The sequence below is a fragment of the Callorhinus ursinus genome, unplaced genomic scaffold (genome assembly GCF_003265705.2).
Source record: "Callorhinus ursinus isolate GAN/ISIS: 27379988/994484 unplaced genomic scaffold, GSC_fseal_2.0 scaffold4, whole genome shotgun sequence".
NCBI lineage: Eukaryota > Metazoa > Chordata > Mammalia > Carnivora > Otariidae > Callorhinus > Callorhinus ursinus.
Window position 1 is genome coordinate 3,669,865 of NW_027397066.1, and position 23,567 is coordinate 3,693,431.

Sequence of the window (23,567 nt, forward strand, 5' to 3'; positions counted from 1 at the left end):
TACTCACCCCCCCCGGGCCCCTCAAGTACTCACCCCCCACGGGCCCCACAAGTACTCACTCCCCCAGGGCCCCACAAGTACTCACCCCCGACGGGCCCCTCAAGTACTCACCCCCCACGGGCCCCTCAAGTACTCACCCCCCAAGGGCCCCACAAATACTTAGCCCCGATGGGCCCCTGAAGTACTCACCCCCCACAGGCCCCTCAAGTACTCACCCCCCACGGGCCCCACAAGTACTTAGCCCCAATGGGCCCCTCAAGTACTCACCCCCCACGGGCCCCACAAATACTCAGCCCCGATGGGCCCCTGAAGTACTCACCCCCGACGGGCCCCACAAGTACTCACCCCCCCAGGGCCCCACAAGTACTTAGCCCCATTGGGCCCCTCAAGTACTCACCCCCATGGGCCCCTCAAGTACTACCCCCCACGGGTCCCACAAGTACTCACCCCCCACGGGCCCCTCAAGTACTCACCCCCCACGGGTCCCACAAGTACTCACCCCGCATGGGTCCCTCAACTACTCACCCCCCACGGGCCCCTCAAGTACTCATCCCCCACGGGTTCTACTCACTCAGCCCGCTGACGTGTCTTGAGCACCAGTTTCCTCACTGGTGCAATGAGGCTAGAACACTGCTCAGAGGGATCACTGAGTGGCTTCCAAGAGATAACACAAGTGTGGGAGGGGAGCCCAGGCACCGGATAGGGCAGGAGAGCGGGGCCAAGGCAGGCAGGGGTGGAGGAAGCCACCGGGCATGGGAGAGGGACAGCTAGTGGGGGGCTGAGTTAGGCCCTGGGGCAGGAGTGGCGAGGAAGGGGAGGTGGGGAGGAGGAAGGGGGAGGGGTAAGAAGGAGAGAGGGAGGGCAGGTGTGGAGGAGACGGGGAGGGGAGGGGAGGAGGGGAGACGGGGGGCGAGGAGGGGGAGGCGGGGGGGTCGGGAGGGGAGACGGGTGGGGGGCCCACTGTGTGCTGGGCACTGTGCCAGCCTGACGTACTTGGCACCCGTTTGTACTGTGGAGGAAGCGGGGGCTCGGAGAGGGACGAGCGCCCGTGTCGGGCTGCACAGCTGGTGCACGGGCGCACACGTGACCTGAGGGACAGCAAGCCTCGACTCTCCACCACTTCCTACAGTCTCAGCAGAGCGGAAAGAGCACTCTGGAGGCCCCCTGGGATGAGGAGGTCCACGGCTGGGGCCAGAGGCAGGAGAAGAGGGGAGCCCTGAGCTGGGGGCTGTGGGGAGAAAAGGGGAGCCCCCCCCTCAGGGCCGGGGGTCCCCAGTGCCGGGGGGGGGGCTCTCACCAGAACATGTGGTCTTTGGTCACTCGCTCCTGCAGAAGTGTCCACTTCTTCCCCAGGTCCGATGATACGTAGAGCTTCAGGGCAGAGAAAAGAGAGACAGAAGTCATGCTTTGAGGATGGGCCTCTTCTGGGTCAGGGGTGATCTCCCCTGAATGACGAATATGCCCCAGGCAAGCCCTGCGCTCAACCTCTGAGAGGCCGGGAGGCCAAGGGTCAGGCATAGGGGTTCCAAAAAGAGTGATTCTGGCCTCCAGGCCAGCTGGTAGGAGCTGAGAGACACCGGCTGGGCAGACCCCCGAGAGGAGGTGCCCCGAGCACCACTGTCCAGGAGGGACTTGACGACATGCTGCTGGGGGGTGCAGGGAAAGGGGTATGGGAGGCTGGAGGCCGGGTGTGTGTTGGGAAGGAGGGAGCAGGGTCTGCAAAGGGCAGGCAGTGTGAAAACATGTCCACGCAGGAACAGCAGAGCCCTCGGGGCCTGGGGTCTGCGGTCGCGGCAAGAGGACGGGGTCTCTGCTCGCAAGGGCCCTTTGCTTGGGTTTAATGCCCTGTGGCCACCCACTTGAACTTCCTAATATACGTGTCTTTGAATGTGAGTTTTGTGAGTGAAGCCCAATGAAACAATGAGCTTACTGGCGGGCGGTGGAGGCGGTGGAGGGGGTGCTCAGAGCCTGGGCTCCTGCAAGGTCCTTCCTCCCGCCACCTCCTAGGATAGACTCTGGGGGGACCTGGGCTGGGGAGGGTCAGGGTCAGCCCCCTGCGGGCTGAGTCCAGAGGCAGGGCTGTGGGAGCTTGGGAGGGTCTGCACTCGCTGCACCAGTGTCCCCGGGCACAGGGCCGTGTGATGTTAAATAGCTCATAAAAAGCACCATGACAGCCTGCCCCCCACCCCTCCCCGCGGGCGCCCACCTTGCGGGGGGGGGGGGGGAAGAAAGGCACAGCCTAGGGCACACAGTCACGGGTACTGGGACACTGTCCCCTGGTGACAGGTGAGAGCTACACTTGCAGAGAGCATAGCATAACGCAGAGACTTGCCCAGTCACTATGTTGGACGCCGGAGACTAACGTAGCATTGTGTGTCACTCTAGCAATAAAAGAAGCCCACCAGGCCAGGTTGAGAGAGACTGCAGGAGGAAGGCTTGTCCTGACTTTCAAACATTTCTCATATCGCACTGGACCCTGCAGAGCACACATCTGGCCCCGTGGAGCCTGCCAGGGTGCATGCGGCCGGTAAGATAAGGCACTTGTGGGGGCGGGCGGTCCTGGAACACAGGAGCCCTGTCTGTCCCTCCCGCCCCTCTCCCACCAGCTCTGTCCCGAGTCAGCCTGCGGGCGAGAACTAACGCTGTCCCCCACCTCCCCCCAGCTGGGACGTGGGCAGGTCTATAATTGGGGTCCCCAGCATCTTTCATTTGTGATTTTGCCAAGTTTTCTTGGCCAGCCTCCCCTGTCACAGGGTGGGGTTTATGGGAACGCTGAAGCATCCACTCCATTCCTGAGAGAAGGGTGGGCTGTGAGGGTGTTCAGGGATCTCTGCACCCATGAAGCAGGACGCATGTGGGAATCCTACACATCCCACACGGAACAGAGACCCAAGCGTTCCATTGCAGAGGCAGGGCTGGGCGGGGACACTCCGCTGTCACTCCCGGGCTGAGAGGCCAGCTATGCTAGGGGGCAGAGGAGACCTGGTTCCCCTGAGCCCTGGCTTATAATGGCTGTGCCTGCCTCAGTTTCCCCATCTATAAGATGGTATGTTTTGCAGGGATGAGTCTGTGACTTGAGAGATCATGGGGTCCCATAGCCCTGGCTCCCAAGAGACTCCACAGTACACGGTTGTGTGACCTCCCAAAGCTTCCTAAACCTCAGTTCCCCACTTTCCTAAAACGGGGATCCAGAGCCCGGCCCTACTGGGATGTGTGCGCTGATCCCAGGCACCGCTGCAAAGTGGCTGGACTAATTATGTGCCCCACGAATCCCATCGGCGTCATGTAGGGATATCATCATCAAGCCCCAGCGGCTGCTGAGAGCCGACTGCATGGGCGTGGGCCGAGCACGTCCCCTCTCGGACCATCTCATGACATCTCTGTGAATCGGATGCTTTAATCAACCTGTTTTGCAGATCAAGAAGGTCAGCTAAGAGCAGCTGAGTGATTTGCCCGGGGTTGTTCGCTGCTAGAGGCCAGATTTGGATTCTCTGTGATTTGAATGCCCCTTCCTTTACTCCTCTGCACTCAAGACGTGTCTAGAATAAGTCAGTTAAGCAGAGCAATTTCACGGCCAGACCCCAAGATGAAGGAAGGCTGATGCCAGCCACTGGACCTCAGTGTCTCCATCTGTGAAAGGGGTCTAATAACCGTGACAACAGTCGCCGGATTGGAGCCCACATCTGCTGGCCTTCAGGGCCGGCACGACACATGCTCCTCATCTCACCCAGCCTGTCCCCATCAGGGCCCCAAGTGACGGAGAGCAGGTGAGGTCATGGTATCATTTCTGCTGTTGTTCACGAAGGAAGAGTTTGTGGAATCTCAGAAGGGAAACTGGGGCTCCTCAAGCATCAGCCCTGTGCCGTCCTGGCCTTCAGTGTGGGCAGAGGTACCCCCATCCCGGAAGCCCACCCCAGACCTGCCTAGGGCCAATCACCCACCAGCTCCCAAGGCCAGGACCCCAGACCTCTCCTCACCACCCCATTGCCACACCCAGTAAGTCACAGGCTCCCAATGTGCTAACGTCCTCCACCTAACCCACGGCTGCTGTACCCCTGCCTCCTCTCCACCCTGCTGAGCCACCTGCATCTCTGTGGCTTCCTGAACCCTTCCTCTGGGCCTCCTGCCTGCAGCCCTCAGCCCTCCCATCCAGCCCTTGCTCCATGAGACAGCCACTGGGATCTTTCTGGGACACACACCTGACCACGTCACTCTCCTGCGACCTTCCAGGGGATGCCACAAGCCCTTCCTTGGGATAACACCCACACTCCTATCACAGGCACTTAGGGTGCCTGGGCCACCGGGCCCATATATCCCCCCATACCTCCCATGCCCCTGTCACGCTCAGGTCTGGGGTCCTGTGTGATGGTGTTGCTAATGTGTCTCATGGGGTCCTCTGAGCATCAGCACCTGCGATTCGATCTCGCTGCAATGGCCTCCCTTGTCTTCATTCAGTGTTCAAGACTCCGTCTGAAGTCACCTCTTGGTCAAGGTTTGGCCAAGGTCAATGCTCAGAGGCCCTGGTGTTGCAGAGCCAGGCTCAGAACCCAGTCCACTGGGTCAAGAAGCCTGTGTCAGGGCTCAGGGCCCAGGAGAAAACTGGGCTACAGTGCTACCCCTTTGCTGTACACCCCACTCTGGCCTAGAGGAGGGGTGCCCTAGGACATGCCCCCTAGTGCTGTCGCCCACCTGGCGCTTCTGCTCCTCATCTCCAGGACCCTCCTGCGCCCCTCAGCCCACTTCCACCTCCATCTGGGGCCTCGTCCTTGCTACCTGGCTTCTAGTAGTTGCCCCACCTCTGAGGCCACAGGTTCAAGTCCCACATTCTGGATTCTTCCACCACCCTTGGTAGACTCCCTTTGTGCCTCCTTCTTCCCCACAGCTATAGAAAGAAGACCCGATGCATCCCACCTCAGTGAGTTATCCTCGTCCTAACCACGGCATCCTAACCAACCACACCGTCCTAACCACGGCGTCCCAACCACACCGTCCTAACCACACTGTCCTAACCATGGCGTCCCAACCACGGCGTCCTAACCATGGCATCTTAACCACACCATCCTAACCACAGCGTCCTAACCATGGCATCTTAACCACACCATCCCAACCACGGCGTCCTAACCACACCGTCCTAACCACGGCGTCCTAACCACACCGTCCTAACCATAGTGTCCTAACCACACCGTCACATCCATGGCGTCCTAACCACACCGTCCCAACCATGGCGTCCTAACCACACCGTCCCAACCACGGCGTCTTAACCACGGTGTCCTAACCACACCGTCCCAACCACGGCGTCCTAACCACACCGTCCCAACCACGACGTCCTAACCACACCGTCCTAACCATAGTGTCCTAACCACACCGTCACATCCATGGTGTCCTAACCACACCGTCCCAACCATGGCGTCCTAACCACACTGTCCCAACCACGGCGTCCTAACCACGGTGTCCTAACCACACCGTCCCAACCCCGGCGTCCTAACCACACCGTCCCAACCCCGGCGTCCTAACCACACCGTCCTAACCATGGTGTCCTAACCACTGTTTCCCATGAGAAGACGCTCCACCCCAGGACGGCTCTCCCTGCCAGACACTCAACCACAGACCCTGGAGAGAGTCGTGTTGCATGGCCGTGACTCCAGAGTGTGTGAGCCCGTGGTAACAGCGAGTGTTGTCCCTGTTCTTAACAAACGTGGGGGTTTCCTGTGGTAAGCCACCATCCCCCGCTGTCAGCAGCACAAAGAAAATGCCCAAGACCATGAGATTTTGCTCAACAAGGAGGCTGAGCATCTGTGAGCATTGTGGGTGCCAGGGCCACCAGAACAAAGCACCGTGGATGGGGCCTAAAGCCTAAGCCTTTATTCTCTCCCCGTCCTGGTGCCTGGGAGTCTGAGACCACAGTGTGGGCAGGTTCGTTCCCTCTGAGGCCATCCTCCTTGGGGTGCAGACAGCCATGTTCTTCCCGTGTCCTCATGTGGTCATCCCTCTGTGTGTGTCTGTATCCCTAACTCCTCCTCGTGTAAGGACATCTGTCATACTGGACCAGGTCCCACCCAGATGAACCATTTTAACTTAAATACCCCTTTAAAATCCCCATCTCCAAATATGGTTACATCTGAGGTCCTGGGGGGGTGAGGACTTCCACATACAGCTTTTGGGGGACACACAACACAGCCCATCCCAGAAGCCCACCTCCTACCACCCCCACCTCTGGTGTCCTCCCTCCCTCCCTGCCACAGGCCCAGGTCTGCTGCCTGCATCTCTAGGAGCTTCTCCTGACCCCCCAGCCTCACACTTGCTGAGAGAACTCCCACCCCCTGAGCCCCAGAGCTGTTTGCTTAGTTTCTTCCCCATCTTGGAGGTTTTGTTTCCTGCTCCTCTGCAAAAGTTTGTACAGCTCACCCCTCCCCCAGCCTAGCCCCGGACTGATGGCCACTGGGTGTGCTGAAAGGATGGACAAATCTGATGCTAGGGCAGGGGCTGGCAAACTTTTCTGGAAAGGGCCAGACAGTAAATATCTCTGGCTTTGCAGGCTATGCGGTGTCTGTTCTAACTACTCATCTCTGCCCCTGGAACAAGCAAGCCACCAGAGACAATATGGAAACGAATGGGCTTGCCTATGTGCCAGTGAGGTTTTATTTACAAAACAGGTGCCAGGCCATGTCTGCTGGGTACACGATATGAAATCATCACTTTAATATTTAAAAGGGGTTTTTGGAAAGTTTTCATCCCCTGGAACGTAAGATTCAGGAGCACAAGGAACTCCTCCATCTTACTAAGCACGTGGACTCCTGCCTGGCACGTACGCAGGAGGTGCTCAATAAATAGTTGTGGCTCAAGCAGCTGGTGGCACTCAATTTCTGGAAGGGCCTCAGTGGGAGATCCTAGCAGCAGGTATGGCTGTTCATGGAGCCAGGTACTGAGCTAAGAGCTTGTCAAAGGCCGCTCACTTAATCCACACGCGCACGCACGCACCATAAGATGGGCCATTGCCCCTTTACTGATGAAAGAATGGGAGCTTAGAGAGGTAAGCAAGCTGCTTGAAGCCATGCCGTGATTGCTTGTGGACCAGAGTGTGATACCCCAGTGGTGGAGGTGTCCCCCAGGAAGGATGCCAGGTCACCTCTAGTCCTTTCTCTGGGCCATCTGAGTGACCAGGCCAGGACCCCCTCCACCTCATGCCTTAATTTACCCATCTACAGATCGGGAGAGAACAGATCCCATCCTCAAATAGTAAGCAAATAAAAAATGGGTGTGCAGCCATCAATTTACGGGAGCCTGGTAATACAACCTCCACATTAATGGATGGCATTATGGATGCCATCCCCATTGATGTACTTGCGTTGATGACGCCCGCCCCGGGACGTGCTGGAGCCTTTCCAATTTGCTCTCATGGGAGGTGATTTTATAACGCACCACCAACTGCTGCAGAAATAGAGTATTTCCACTTAATAAAAGATAAACACCAGCAAATAAACAGGAATAAACACATGGGGGACATCCTAGCTGCTGCAGTGGACCCCGCACAGTGGTGTCCTGTGGAAGGGCTGACTGACTCCAGGTGGCTGGTCCAGGAAAGGAGTGGAGGTGGCCTACCAGAGCTACTCTGGCACAAAGATGAAGTGCTCCAAAGTCAGAGCAAGGGAGAAACAAAGGCGAAGCAACAAGATGAGGTCAGAAGAAGGTCACTCACAGACATGCGTGCCGATAGGTCTCATGCAATTATTAGAGGTGCTGTCCTCTGCCAACGGCCCAGGCTCTCAGCGGTGTGCTGAGCATGGCAGTTGGCTCTCAGCATCCTTCCCTCCACCACTGCAGGGCGCCTCATCGAACACAGGCTGGAAAGTGAAAATCCAGCCCTGCTCAGACTCCCTTGCAGCTGAAGTTCTGGGTCAGAGATGTACTCGTGGGAGGTTTGGACGGTGCAGGTGGCTACCTAGGGCCATGCCTGCTGGACAGCAAGGTCAGGGGGACATGCTGCGGCATCCATCCTCGGCTCTGGAGGCTAGAGGGACGGCTGTGGCGGAGGCAGCAACTGGACCCGGCATCCCACTGTCTAGCCACGGGCTCCATGAGCATTGCCAGGCAGATGCCTGGGTCTCAACATCTGCTGTATGTCCCTGACTTTGGTAAGTCCAGTGGGGCTCCCGGTCCTGCCCCTCAGGACATGGGAGGTAGAGGCTCCCCAGGTGGGAGAGCTCTATGTCTCCCGGGAGGGATCCTTGGGGGTCTGGCCTGAAGTCCCTTGCCTAGACCCTGGACAATTTAGAGAACACCCAGTGCCCCGGGCTAAATCCTTCTTCTGCTTAAATTATCCAGCATGGAGTCTCGTTCCTGCCCTGAGCTCTGTCAGACAAGGGATTGGGGCAAACGGGAACACACACTGAGGTGTAAGATTCTCCTGGCTCACAAGATAGTTCTGTTACTCAGAGAAGCCCGATTTCTGCCCAATTCTGAAGTCTGAGGTCAGGGAGGAAGCGGGGCATTGACGTCTGGAGCCCTGCGGGGACGACTCAGCTACTGATTGACATTCAGGGCAGCCGCTGTGAACCAATACCTCTGCCCGCCCCTTCTTTGGGGAATGCTTGCCCGCCCCCCAACCCCGCCCCGCCTTGACAGCCACTCTGCTTCGTGCCGCCACGGATAAACACAAACACAGTTTTGCTTAGGCTGGAGGACTGTAAGTGTTCGGTTTTCTCTGCTTGTGCAATCTTCTCTGCTGTTCTGAAGCTGTGTTACAGAAGTAAACGTACTTCCCGATCCACTCTCTACACCTCTCTCAAACCCCCTTCCTCCAGGAAGGCTTCCCAGATTGGCCATCCAAGGTGTCTTTTCTTCCCTCCTAAGTTTCTGGAAGGCAGTCCCAGGCTCAGATTAATTTCTCACAGTGCTGGGAAACAGAGGAGGTTCTTGATGGCAAGCAGAATAACACATAACAGTGTTAGAGGTAAGTGTCCAGGGCTGTGCCTGCGAGCAGGACCCAGGGACCAGCACAGGGACCCAGGCAGGTCAGTTTGGCGCCAGTGGTCCCCGGAGAGCTGGCGTGGGAAGGGGCTGCTTGGCTATGACATCCTTTGATCCCAGGACCCCAGTAGTTTGCTGAGCCTTGAAATAAAAACCACCGCATCAGGGTCTCACCTGGGAAGGCTGCCCAGGCTCTGAATAAGGTAGCCTCAGAGCACCCCAAGCTACAATGTCCCGGTGAAGGGGGGAAGTGAAAGCATGGGGACAGGGCGGTCTGAGGCTGGGAGGACAGAGTGTTTGCTGGAGGAAGGGGCAGGCACCTGGGAGGAAACCAGAGGGGAGTGTCTGCCTCTGTACCAGTCAGCAAGTCCTTGACAACGGAATATTGGCGTCCAACCCTGTTGACTCTGACTTTGGCAGGTGACTTGCTTTGGCCTGCGATGTGTGATCCAGGTCAAAGCAGACATGCCAACTCTACTGGGGCGGTTTTCCCTGCCCCCCACCCCACCCCGGGGCCTCTGCCCTCCATCATGAGAACAGCCTGTCCCCCGGGGACCTCAGGTTCCAGAACAAGAGAGGCGTGGAGACCTGAACCCTACCATTGGCCAGGAGCCGTGTGCAACCTGTCCCAGCAGCACCTGGAAGAACCCTAGCCAACTCACAGACCCGAGAACCAGCAATAACGCTTGTTGCTGGGCATCACCGAGGCCTGGGGCTGTGTGTTACGCAGGTGAGCAGATGCCGGCCTAATACACGGGGTCTGTCGGGATCGAGAGCCAGCGTGGTGCCACCGCACCATCCCGCTTCTTCGAAGTTAGAGAGCTTTGAAAACCATAAAACCCTAAAAAAACAAAAAAAACACCCAAGGCCCTATCGTCAGTTACTAATTTCCCTCAAATTCCTCATTCCTTTCATAACTACCATGAAGCCATTCTTCCTCCCCTTTTTCTTTCCTTAGAGTCACAGGAAAGAACCAAGGAAAATAACCGAGATTTCAGCTCCATTAATTTTTCAGGGCATCATAAATTAAAGAGCAATTGCAACGCAGTCAATTTCTGCAGGAAAATAAGTCTCCGTGATTGTGCTTTAGTCTAATTACATGGAAGGCTAAGTAGTGCTATTAATACCCAGAAGCACATGCTGTCCCAAAGGAAGGCGCAGGGAGCAAAGAGGCGGTCCCTGGGGCCGGGGCAAACCAGGGACGCCAGTCAGCGAGGACCAGACCTTGGCAAGGAGGCCAGGTCCTGCAGCGAACCACGGCTCAGACCAGCCAGAAGTCTGCATTTGGAGGCCTCTGACCTAGGTGATCCCTCGTGGGAGAAATCCATCATTCATCACCAGCTGATCCAACCGACTGGCACCCATCCATCTACTCGTCCATCACCCCCAGCCCCCACCCATCCATCCTCACCTCCCCGTCCATCCATCCAACAAATATCCTCAGCCAGGAACTTGAGATGAAATGCTGTACAAACTAGGAAGAGTCCCTGCCCTCAAGGAGCTTACCCAGAGCATGTCTGCAGGGAGCAGATGTAATCAAATAATGTCACAGATATATAAGCACACTGGGATCAGCCCTGGGAAAGAGAGGTGCTGGGATGCAGAAGAGTGTGGAACAGGGGGGCCCAAGCAGACCTGGGGGTGCACAGGAAGACCCTGAAGCGGACAGCTTCCATTTGCCTCTGGACCATGCCCTGCCCTTCTCTGCCCTTCTCCGCCCTGGGGGCTGGCCTGTGAGGATGGCATCCACTGCCCGACCCCGCTTTGGCTGGGTTCCCCATCCCAGGCCAGGCCTCCTTCTGGGCCGCTTCTGGACACTCTGGGGGCTGCACCTCCTATTGGGCACGACGGTAGGCTGAAATGTGGCCCCCAGAAGGCAGCCATGTCCCAGTCCCCACACCTGTGCAAGTGACCTTATAGGGCAAAGGCAGACGGGATTCAGTGAAGATCTTTGGATGAGAAGACGATCCGGGGTCCCCCCGAGGGAGCAGAGGGCGATTTCTCCGATTTCACACACACACACACACACACACACACACACACACACACTCACACACACTCACACACACTCACACACACTCACGCTCTGTGAACACAGAGCAGGGACACAGAGGAAGGCACAGCCCTTGCCGACTGGAGTGGCTCCTTCACAAGCTGCCCGGATACCAGAAGCTGGAAAAGGCCAGGTCCCCCCTGGAGCCTCCAGAGGGAGCGTGTCCCTTGCAGACGCCTCGATTCTGATCCAGCACAACTGATTTTGGACTTCTGGTCGCCCAAACTGTGGGAGACCACACTTCTGGAGTGGCCAGCCATGGAGCCTGTGGTCACTGGCTAGAGCGCTACAGGAAACGGATCCTGGCCTCTGGGGTGGCTAGGGCGGCCCTTCGTCCTCCAGCGCTCTCCGGGCCCCGCCGCACCCTCCTTCCCAGCCCTCAGCACCTGCCAGCACCAGCCCCGGGCTCTCCTACCCCCTGGGCCTGGAAAGAACCCTCCACCACGTTCTCTCGATCACCCCAGGGAGGGGTCCTTAGGTTCCTGTGGGGCCCTGGTGACACAGTTCCCAGAGAAGAAGACATGGACATGGATCTGAAGGACAAGTCACTCCTAGTGAAGTGGAAAAGCATCCCAGGCTGGCAGAAAGGAAAAGCATCCCACGCTGGGAGGGTGTGTGGAATATTATGGCTGGTGCACCCAAAGGGAAGGCCAAGAGGAAAAGCCCTAATGAACCTCCTGTTTTTCAATCCTGTGTCACGTGCTTATTTGTGCGAAGTGCACCTCTCACCTCTGCCCACTCGGTTCCCACACCGCACGGCCGACGGTGGCGCCCAGACCACCAGGCCTCGGGGCGAAGGGCTCCTGGGACACCGTGATGAGCAGCCTACACTTCCCCATGACCCCGCCCCACAGAGCCGCAGCGGGCGCCCTCGGGCCCAGACACCAGCCCCGGGCCTGCTTACCTTGCTCTCCTTGGTGTAGGCCAGGACCTTGTCCTCCTCCTTGGGGTGGAAAATCAGCGTTTCCACTGAGAAGGGGATGAGCTGCTTCTGGAAGGTGGCCCCCTCATCTGTGCTGAGGAACAGACTCTGGTCCCGGTCGCTGAGCGAGGAGCTCACCAGGACAATCTGAAACACAAAGCAGGGGAGACATGAGCCTCTGCTCTGCACAAGCCTAGAGGGGGGGGCAGCAGGAACTGCGGGGCCGCCCCCTCCCCACCCCGCCCCGCCCACTCATGCTAACCAGTCACTCATTCACTCACTCCACAACTATTTCCCCATGCTGGGCACTGTCCACACGGGGAGGCCCCGACCACGAGCTGGGTTTTTCTGCTGTGAGTGATCCATTCTGTGCGGGCAGCACAAGACAAGTCAGTGTGTCCACCATCGTGTGGCGGCCCGGCGGCCCATGGAGACAAAGCAGGCTGTGGGGGAGGTCGGGGTGGGGGCTGTAAGCACTGGACCAGGTCGGGGGGCAACCCAGGACAGCGGGCGCCAGGGCTGGACCTCGGAGGTGAGGTGGCCGAGGAGGGGGACGGACTGGAGAAGTAGCAGTGGGTCCAGTTCTGTGAGGCCTTAGAGGCCACCGTGGGGGTGTAATGGGGTCCCCCAGAAAGATACCATGTCCCCAAGTCCTTACCCCGATACCTGTGAAGGTGACCTTACTTAGAAACAGGGTGTTCACAGATGGGATCAAGTTAACCATCTCAGGATGAGATCACCCTGGAAAGTGGCAAACAAGGTGCCCACGGAGAGGTCGGGAAACAGGCACAGAGAAGGGAAGCGAACTGCCTGAGGTCACACACCACGCAGATGGAGCCAGGGTCTGGATCTAAGAGGGAGTCCATGCAGGGAGGGGTGCTGGCAGGGTAGAGGCGTGGGGCCAGCCCGGCCCAAGATGAGCCCCGCTTTCCCGGGGGAAGGGGGAGACTGTGGGGCACTGAGCCCCCTTCTTGTAGACGCCCCACCTCATTGGGCTTCCCACATCTCAACATCCCTCTAGAAGATGATAAAGCACACGGGACATAAATCAATAAGCTGCACAAGCTCCCGTCTTTGCAAATGAGAATCTGATGCGCTCTTTCCAGGGAAACGCTGAGGAGCCCCGTGAGCAGGTTAACTGGTCTCCGGCATGGGTCCTGCCCGTGCCAGCCAACCACGGGTCTGAAAGAGAAGGGCAGGGCACTCCCGGAGCCTGACCCCCGGCAGCCGTGCTCCCGGAAGGTAGAGGAGACTGTGTGGGAGGTGTCCCTCTGGGTGGAGGGACAGGAGGTGCACACACGAGAAGTGGAGGGGCCAAGAACGGCCAGGGGGCCCGCTTCATGTAAACCCTTCCCTGGAAATGTTTAATGGCAAGGGAGCTTACTCACGCATGAAAAGTGGCGAGTGCAAACTTAGGAGCAACTGTGTATTTCCTACGGACAAAATCCTAAGGAAGCCTATGATAATTTTGTCAGTGGTTACCGTATAAAAGTAAGCGTGACTGTGTCAGCGGAAGTGCACAGAAATAAGAGTGGAGGGATGACTGTTCAGCCATAAGATAAAAGGAAACCCCGTCACTGCGAGCACAAGGACAGACTTTGAGGGCGTCATGCCCAGTGAGCAAAGTCGGAGAAAGACAAATACCCCGTGATTGCACTTACAGGTAGAATCTTCCAAACAAAAGCAAAGGCTGCGCTCACAGACACAGAGGACGGGTTGGCGGTGCCGGTGGCGGGTAGGCGAGGGGTGAAGGGGGTCAGAAGGGCCCAAACTGCCCGATACAAAGTGAGCAGGTCACGGGCTGCAGGGTGCCCAGAGTGGTGACACACTGGACCGCATGTCCGAACGCTGCTGAGAGAGAGGATCCCGAACGGTCTCATCACGACAGAGCGTCGCTGTAAGGGCGTGCGGTGGCGGAGGGTAACCAGACGCCCGGCGGCGATCATTCCACCGTAAATACAAACACCGAATCCCGATGCTGTCCGCCCGAAACTAAGGTAGGGCTAGATGTCAATTACACCTCAATTCTGAAAAAATGAACGGAAGGAAACACGGAGGACGTTAATAGTGGTTGGTTTTAAGTGGTGGAGTTAGAAGTCATTTATTTTCTTATTTTAAATAAATGTTGTAGTTTAGAAGAGTTTTAAATTTACAGAAAAGTTGCAAAGATAGTACAGAGAGTCCCATAACCCCCGGCACAGATTCCTCGGCTAGGATATCTCCCTAAGGAGCCAGCATCCACGCGTGGGTATGGTCTGAGCTACGCGCTATGTTCCACGAGTGGCTTTTCCCGGTCTGGGACCCCATCCAGGACCCCACATGACATTCAGGTGTCCCGTCTCCTGAGGCTTCTGGGCTGTGACTTTCTCCGGCGCGCCTTGTTTTTCTTGACCTTGACAGTGTTGAGGAGTTCTGGTCGTGTATTTTGCAGACTGCCTCTGGATTTCGGCTTATCTACGCTTTCCTCGTGGTGACACCGAGGTCACGGGTTTCGGGAAGGAAGGGCACGGAGGTGAGGACCCTCCTCACGGCAGCGGGTCCAGAGAGCACAGCATCGAGGGGAGACTCCAGCCACAGTGCTGGCCTCGCTGGCCGCGTGGTGCCGGTCAGGGCTCCCCACTGGAACGGCACTCCTTTGCTCCAGCGTCCACGCTGTCTCCACGGAGGATGGCCCCACACACAGCCCACACCCGCGGTGGGGAGGGCGGCTCCCCTCCTTGAGGGCCTGGGAGCTGCGAGCGTTCTTGTGAATTCTGTGTGGGAGACTGGTCTCTTCTCCCGCACTTACTGACTCGATCATTTATTTACGTCACTATGAACTCATGCATATTTATGTTAGACTTTGAGTTGTAATTCAAGGCTGTTCTCTTATTTCGTTGCCCAAACGCTCCAGCTCTGGCTAGTGGGGGCTCTTTCTGGCTCCTGTGTTCTCCTTGCCATAACACCCTGCTTCTCTTTCTAAATGTTGTTCTGTGCTGTTCCTGGCCTCCCCGGATAATCAGGAGGAATGAAAGAGATCACCCAGATTTCTCACACATCGTACTGGAGACAGCTTGGTTCACTCAACATCCGCCCAAACACGCAGGCCAGACTCTGTGCCCCACCCCAGGGCAGCCACCCACACGCCAGGCTCCTCACGGCCATCTGGCCAGGGAAGCCAAATGTCACTCATCAAAACGCTTTCTCATGATGATAATTTCTAAATGTTCTTAGGCTGCAACTATTGACTTATCCACCTCCCCCAGTAGATTGTGCCCTTGAGCGCAGGATAGCGACTTAACTCCTGTTTTGTTCCGCCAGCATACAGCCCAGGCTTGACATGGCGCTGTGGGTTAATCCCGCCTGAGGGATACTGACTGAATGCTTGCCCGCATGAATGAATAAGTAAGTCCATCTCAATCTGTGACTCCGAAAGGAATTGCTCGTTCGCTCTTCTCCTTTGGGAGGAAAACATTCCTAGGGATATGTAAGAAGCCTGGAGACTGGACGTCATAACAAATCCCTCATTCACTTCTCTCCTTTACTCAGAGCTTCATACATCAATGAAGACTCATTCATTCATTCATTCATTCTTCCATCGTTACTAAAACCAGAGTCAAGCAAAGATACAGGTGTGCACACGGCTTTGTGGCAGCAGAGCCGGGGGGAAAGAGAATCCAGGTACAGGGCCAAAAGGAGGGATTCCTAGAGGAGGTGACCCCCAGATGAGCCTTGAAAAATGGATGGAAATTTGACTGGCAGACCCAGTGTTTCATTCAGAGAGGACAGCATGACCGGAGGGTGGGGCGCCTGCCCCACCTCCTGCCCCCGCCTCAGGCTCCGTGTGTCAGCCATATAGAGCCCTGCTGTGTTTCTCCAGTTCACCGAGACTGTTCACATCTTGACCGCCTTTTCGTGCACGGTTCCCTCTAGCTAGAATGCGCGGTGGGACCAAGACAACCCCAACCTCAACGCAGATAATTCAGAATCAGAGTTTACAATTTCAAAATGACACAAAATCCACATGTGATGAACTTAAAGCGGCTTCTTAAAATGTTCAGAGCCCCCAGTTCTGGGCTGCTTCCACAAAGCTGAATATTTCTCATTTAGTTTTGCAGGTGCCTCCAGCACGAGTCTATCCTGTTTTTATGTTGGGATGCCCTTCCCCTCTTTATCTGCTTGTCAAATACCTCCTCATCCACTGAGGCTCATTGCAAACGTCACCGCCTCCAGGAAGCCCTCCATGATACATGACCTCCCACAGAGTTATTCCAATACGTCCTCTGCCCCTTCCTCCAGCATCTTGCGCATTCATCTGCGCCAGCCCAACATTCTTAGTGCTCTCTTCGGGAGTCCGCCTCCCCCTCTAGGCAAGGCCTGTGTCTTTGTCACAGCCATGCCTCCAGCCCGGAGCACAGGGCCTGGCACCGACTGGGTATCACGTCCCAATAAACAGGTGCTGGTGCTACTCCCACGCAGAATTAGGGTTCTGGGTATGGGGTCGCCTCTCCATCCCAGCCTTCCGTGATGGCCAAGGCCCCGCCTGCAGTGGTACCACGGTGGAGAAACAAGAAGCCGAGGAAGTCATTCTGGCCGGGGGCCCAGCAATCTGGATCGGGGGCTATTTCGGGCCTCAGAGTGGGACAAGTAAGCCAGGAAAGATGGGGGACAAAAAAGTGCTGACAAGGAAAGGATTACTGGAGCAAAGGAAACAAATCAATTAGCACCGCGCTGAGTGGAGGCTGGCAGATTGTTCTTCCAAATTGGGAACCAGACTATTTCCAACAGTGTATTTTTACTGCTTACTGTTCCGGGCCAGCATATGGTACCTGCGCTGGGTTCCGGGGGCCCACGAGGCTGGGTGTTTTGAAATCAGAGGCCACGTGCTGGAGAGAAATATGGGACAGGTTCAGAGGACTAGCGGCCAGCCCCCTTTGAGCGTGGATCCCAGGACTGGCCGTGTGACCTGTAGGGCCCCAAATGCAGGGATCCATGCTCAAAAAGAATTAAGAATTTCAACACGGTGCAGGCAACCATTACAGCAAGCACTAAGTGTGGGTCGCACACCCCTGAAGCCCGCCCCCATTATCCCAAAGCAGCTCAGCTAATAAACTCGGGGACCGATAGCCCCAGCGTCACGGAGGCTGCAGGAAGTATGGTGCCTCCGCCCCGCCCGGGTCGAAATCTGCACTTTCTCAAAGTCCCTGGTGAGCCCTGAGCGCCGTGCCGCTGGACACCTGCTTTAGGCCATAGTTCCTGCTGGTTCTCAGCTCTGAGCCCACCAGCTCTGTGCCTCTGAGCACGCTGGCCGACCCACATCCCTCGCTACATCCTTCCCCGGGATTCTGTGGCTCACAGCCCCACTCGCAGCCACTCTGATGATGCTCCGCAGGGTGGGGAGAACATTGATGACAGCACCAGGAGTCCAGCGAGGCCACAACGCAAGCACAGGGGGGCGAGGGACAGTGCCGGCTCTGGGGGCACGCGGAGCTGGGCTTCAAGGCCTCAGTTGCCCCTGTGAGCTGTGAGCTGTGCAGCCTTGGGAAAGTTACCTCACCTCTCTGGGCTGCCGTTTCCTCCCCTATATAGAGGGGAATCCCCGCTGTAGAGGCGACCGGAAGAGTCAATGCGCAAAGTGTGTAGCAGACTTCGCCCGGTGCCTGGGACACAACGAGCAGACCGAACGTGTGGGAGCACACCCTCCAGGACAACTCGGTTTATTGTCGCAGAAGTTCTCCAAGCACCGCGGGGAGTCGGGGTCATGTTGTTGAGGCAGGTCATAGGTGGTGGTGCGAGGGACAGGAAGCATATGGCCCCGTGCCCTGTAAGACCCCAGGACAGTTGTGGGCAGAGGGCAGAGGAGCTGCCCCAGGGGAATGACCCCTCTCTGTCTGGGGCGTGGGCTGGGGCACGGCCAGAGAGGCCAAGTGCCTTGTGGAAGGTCACACTGCCGGCCGGGGTCTGCGGCCTCCTCTCTCCCGACATCCCCCGCCCGCACCACCAGCACACATCATGGCCAGCGACCTGCCTGCCCCTGCCGGGGAAGCAGCCGCAAACACCAGGGTTCCCGGGGGGATGCACTTGGGAGGTCTAGAGATGCCCTCCCACCTTCAAGGACTACTAGGAGCGGCTTCCGGGGGTCTGCGGGTCCGTCCAGGCTTTGGGGATGGACCTCTGGCCATGAGAAGGGAGGGGTACGGGAGCTTTCTGATCTTCTTCATCCGTTGCTTCTTCCCTTGGGCCCACACTCTTGGTCTTATTCTTACAAAGCATTAACTGACTCACTGAGCTGCACGTCAGACCCCAGCAGGGAAACAAGCCCCCCAGGACCTGTGCCGGGGGTGGGGAGCTCACAGAAGACAGCGGAAGGCGTTTAGCAGTGTGAGGGGTACACTGAAGCAGGCAACCCCTGAGGTGGGGAGCCCTCCCCCAGGCTGGACTGGAGTAGACAAGAGCCTTCCGGAAGTTTCTACAGGAGATGCACCGCAGGATCCCAGTGGCGATGGGTCGGAGTTGGCCACATGCAGAAAGACGCTCTGAGGAGATAGGGCAGACCGTGTGTGCCACCCTTTTCTTTTTTAAAGACTTTTTTATTTATCCGACAGTGAGAGACACAGCGAGAGAGGGAACACAAGCAGGGGGAGTGGGAGAGGGAGAAGCAGGCTTCCCGCGGAGCAGGGAGCCCAATGCGGGGCTCGATCCCAGGACCCTGGGACCATGACCTGAGGCCGAAGGCAGATGCCCAGCGACTGAGCCACCCAGGCGCCCCAGACCGTGTGCCATCCTGACACGGGACTCATGTCTCCCTCTCCACCTGGTCAGGAGACCTACCTGAAGCTGGGGGCCCAGACGCCCTTAACTGACCCTTCTACACATTTCTGCTGGCCTGGACTCTGGTTTGGACCTGCCCACCTGAACCATCCCCGCACTGCCCCACTCAGGCGCCAAGTCACCTTCCCTGGGCCAAGATTTGCTGCTGCAGGGCTCCCGGCCCCTCTCCTCCAAAAGGTGGTGCCAACCTCTCAGCCTGCCTGGCTGAGGCAGTCTCAAACATCACAGTTCTCAAAGCTCCGAGTTTAAAAAGGGAAGGAAACAGCATCCAGAAACTATTCCTCGCCTCTGCTAGAGCTCCCTTTGAATGTGCAACAGATCTCTGGTTTCCATTCAGAACTCCAACCAGGAGAGGACTTTTTATTTTAGTCTGCCTTTCCCCAAGTTTATCCCTAAAAAGGTCCCCACCCCGGCCCCCGGGATCCCTGTCATCGGCAGTTGAACCCATTTAAAACGCAATTACCTGGTCTATTCCTGGCCAGACAGATGTGCCCAGCGAGGGACACAGAAAACTTGGCTTTGACGCCAAGAGAGGCAGACAGCCGAGACAAACAAGTACAGCAGCATCCACCCTCCAGTCTTAAATTAGAAGCGGTGCAGAGCATCTCACACACGCCTGTGTGAGTCAGGATGAGCAAAAATAACTCTCCCGCCCAGAGTCGCACTCTTGTGGATGGATGGGTCCTGCTGGGATATTCAGCACGCACTTGGATCAGCTACCCAGAGTCGTCGGAGCTAATCACTCCATACGATGGTTTCGGTGTGGGTAACCAGGAGCACAGAAGTGGTCACAGGACACAGAGTCTGACTCTGAGACGGTTCTGCCATCTCTGTTTTCTGTGACCTTGGGTGAGTCACTCTCCTCGACTTTAAATGGGAGGCGGTAATCTCTTCTGTGCGGAGATCCCAAATTAGGTACACTATTTGAAGGTGCTGGAGAAATACCCAAGGGCTGATCATTATTTTTATGCTTTCTTAAACCAGAAAGATATATCACTGGAAAAGTCAAGGATAATCTGAGTTTACGCAAACGTCAGACTGCTGGAAACCCTTCAGTGTTGCTCCTGGGGAGGGCATTCATGACACTGTCCCATGGCCTCACCCTGCTGACCTCAGGTGTGAGGTCACATGGCCTGAGTTCCCGCCGTCCTGAATGGCCTCCAGTCCCCCAAACTCCCGCTCCGCTTTAGAATGCTTCCCTCTTTGCCCAGATGGCCTTGGTTGTCTTCCCTCCCACTGCAGTGAAGGCTGAGGCCTGGGGCGGACCAGAGGCTGACATGGAGGCCATGAAGGTCATCCAGGTCAGACAGCCCCGTGACGCCGCAGAGGAGAGGGCAGATTCCAGCGCATGGCTGAGCCGGGAGTTTAGTGGGTTCAGTGCAGAATGAACAGAATGGGGAAATGTGGGAACTCGCCCAAGCTTCTGGCCCAGCTGATGGAGGGGAAGGCACGAACCGAAGAGCTGGCTTAGGGCAGACAGAGGTATGGCCTGTTGGAGCCTCATGCTGGGGCGGCGGTTCCTGAGGGACACCTGGTGGAGGAAGGGGCACAGGGGCTGGACATCTGGGGTGAGCTCAGCTCCCTGAAAATCTGCACTGGCGGCAGGTATTTGGAAGTCACATGGGCTGGGGGTCCTGCGAGTGACCCAAGTGCTGAGCTGGGGTGGGGAGGGGGAGCCCTGCCAAGAGGAGCCCATGAGGAGGGGGTGGGGCAGCGGAAGAGGCAAGCGCCTGCAGGCCAACAGGGGAGCCCCCTCCCGAGTCCTGCCCCGCACCTCTGCCTGCCCACCTCCTGTGGGTGTGTAGCCTAGGCCCAGACCCCAGCCCTCCCTCACTCAGTCCTACTGGCCCCAGGCTCTTCCTGCTGGGGCTCCTGCTCTGGGGGGTGCTTTCCTGACAGCAGGGCAGCCCCTCAGCTCAGAGACCACCTTCTGGGGGCATGGGGGGCCCTTCCTGAGCATGCATCTAAAAACAGGCCCTGATGCCAATGTTCTCTATGGTCTTAAAAACAATTATTAACACTCTGAAAACATCCATTTATAGTATTATTTTTTTAATTGTGGCAAAGATACATAACACAAAACTTACCGTTTTAACCCTTTGGGCATATTCAGCGGCATTAGACACAATCAAGGTGTCATCAGCCATCGGTCCCAGAGCCTTTCCATGCTCCCCAACCAGGTCCCACGCCTTCCCTTCACATTCTGTGTCCGCCCCCATGACTGTCTGCCCCCGCCCCCCCACCGAGACCACGCTGTCAGGAACACACCCTCCATCTTGCTTACTGCTGAATCCCAAGCCCCCACCTGGCACATGACAGGTGCTCAGCCGACAAGTGCTGAACACTCTTGACCAAATATACTGAAGTCTCATTTCTGGAAAATGTTTAACAGATGAGGGAGGAAGGTGTGGTGTGTGTGCTGATAGCAGCCCTTCTGAGCACCCCCATCCCACCCCGCCTCCTGGAACTGAGCCTTCCGACCCCCGCCCGCAGCTCCCCCAACAGCTGTCAGCCTCCAAGTCCCTGCTCAGATGTCCCAAGTGCTTCTGGACCAGCCCTGACTCTCGGAAGTATCTGGAACTATTCCACCCAATAGAAGGAGCTGACCTCGTTCCCTTTTCCTCAGACCAACCCATGGCAGGCCTTACTTCCAGCCATTGTCTCATCAGAAAGTTTGCTCAGTAGGCTCCGGTCCAGGTCTTGAGACTTCTCAGCCCTTACCTATCAGCATCCAGGGGGTTTGCTAAGACCCCAAAGTGGCTCTGAACTTGGCCCCGGCACATGGCTTCTCATTTTTCTGTTGCAAGAGCGACGAGGTGGGGGATGTTTATGTCTCTACTTTATAGACAACACCCAGAAGCAAAGAGGGGGAAAGGACCTGCTCAGGCCCATGCAGCCTGAGAGCCATGACACTGGACCGAGCCCCCACTCTGGCCACCTCCACCTGCCTCCGTGTCAACACTCAAGCTGACGGGCATCCAGCACAATTGAGGAAAACGTCCATACAAACACAGTTATGGAATGGATTGTCAGGAAAGCGCTGGCTCGGGCTTAATTACTGGCCCAACAATCACTCACATGCCAGGAAATGTCCCCAAGAACATTTGTAAATTTAACAGAGAGGCAAACCTTTTCCCTTTGGCCAGAGGCTGACTTGGAATATCTTGCGTCTGATCGATAGTAACTAGATAAGGCAAACATATTTCAAGCCATAAAAGATAGCTCATCACCACTATTTTATAGCCTTCATTTATTAATAATCTTGTCTGCCACATTTGTGAAATGAGAGGCCTCCACGGCCCCTCCCCCATAATTATTGATGAGCTCTGTTCTCTAAAGGGGCTCACACCGAGACTTTGGAGTGAACATGGTCTAATTGTGTTTTGTTTGGCTGTCTGAAGATATTTTGCAGACAAAGCTAAAAGCCTGCTTGCTGGGGCAGAGTATGGCAGACGGCTAATTCTCTGGAGTGACTGGTTCTGGAAGATTGTCTTTTATCAGAACGGGTGTATTAACTACGTACGATTAGATCTGTGAACAATTTGTTCATTCATCTGGCCCCTAATTGAACAGCAGCTAGAGGACGTATGTCAGTACCCGCTACACCTCTTCAGCGGCGACCCGGCAGCCTCCCAAGTAAAGATGGTGGCTTTCGGAAGCAACCGTGGGATCTCTGGAGGCTTTCTCTCGAAACATTTGAGAACAGAGACCAAGATAGTATTGCAGGCGCCGGTCAGGTGGGTGAAAACATCACATGGGAGTCAACTAGCCGTCACTCTCCTCACCTTCCCTGGAGGTGAATGTCTGACATGAACCCATGTCTACACCGGGTGGTCAAGGCCACGGTCATCAATGTGAGGACGGTTGATATTCTGTGGTCACAGAAGCAAGTAAGGAGGAAGCAGAAAGGCCTCATCTCGGTGAGGAACCCGAATTCTTTCCTGGCAATCCCTGGCAAGGTCTCGTAGCTGACATCACCTTGAATCACGGCTCACCTGATTGAAACGCTTCTGCATTATGTAGAGTAGATCACAGCATAGGTCATAACATGCTTGTACATAGCATGTATTGAGCACTTACTGTATACCAGGCACTACACTGAATGCTCTCTATATAGTTGAACAACCCTCCAATGAGGTACTTACTGTCGTGACCCCTGTTGATGGATGAAGCAAGAATAACCCAGGGAGGGCAGTAACCCCACACGGGTGCTGAGCTGGAGACAGGCTACCGCCAAGGTGTCCAGGCTCTTCCTTGCACCTGCAGAGATGGGTAAGCGGTGCAGAGAGCTTTTCCCGTCACTGTTCACTCGGGCACCCACGGAACGCACGTCAGCTCGTGCTGGGGACAGAGTGGGGGCAGCTTCATTGTCCGTGGCTTCCTGGAGCCCCCAGTCTTGTGGTGACACCACGACCAGAGACACACATAAACAGACAATCAGGAACCCTAACGAGGGCCTGACAATTTAACAATTTGGGGGTTTGTCTAGGAGGGTACTGGCAAGACCAAAGAGAGTGAGATGGGCCAGATCCAGCAGCAGGATAAGGAGGCCATGGCGGCTCGGGAGAGGGCCGCAGATGTAGAGACGTGGATGTAGCAGGACTGGACGTCCACCGGGTGAGGCAGCTGGGAGTCTGCAGGAGTGTCTGGCTCTTGCCTGCAGTACTGGGAGAAAAGCCGTAAACCAAAGGGGCCTGGTGTCTCCGGTGCTGAAGAAGAGCCTGTGGGGACTGAGGAGTGAGCAGGAAGGTGAGGTGAGGACCAGAGAGGACATTGCCAGGGAAGCCATGGGCCAGTGGTAGTGCCACTAACAGT

The 23,567-nt window shown here is 56.6% G+C and overlaps 1 protein-coding gene across 3 annotated transcripts in view; it reads right to left on the reverse strand.

Moving 5' to 3' along the window:
- The window catches only part of SORCS2 (sortilin related VPS10 domain containing receptor 2), a 433,845-nt gene that overhangs the window by 65,526 nt on the left and 344,752 nt on the right, over nucleotides 1-23,567 (reverse strand). For all 3 annotated transcript variants that reach the window (XM_025887404.2, XM_073891393.1, XM_073891394.1), the window contains exons 4-5: nucleotides 11,925-12,089; nucleotides 1,298-1,371 (exon numbers count right to left, since the gene is read on the reverse strand). In XM_025887404.2, coding sequence (XP_025743189.1) covers nucleotides 1,298-1,371; nucleotides 11,925-12,089 — 239 coding nt within the window. The remainder of the gene's footprint in view (nucleotides 1-1,297; nucleotides 1,372-11,924; nucleotides 12,090-23,567) is intronic.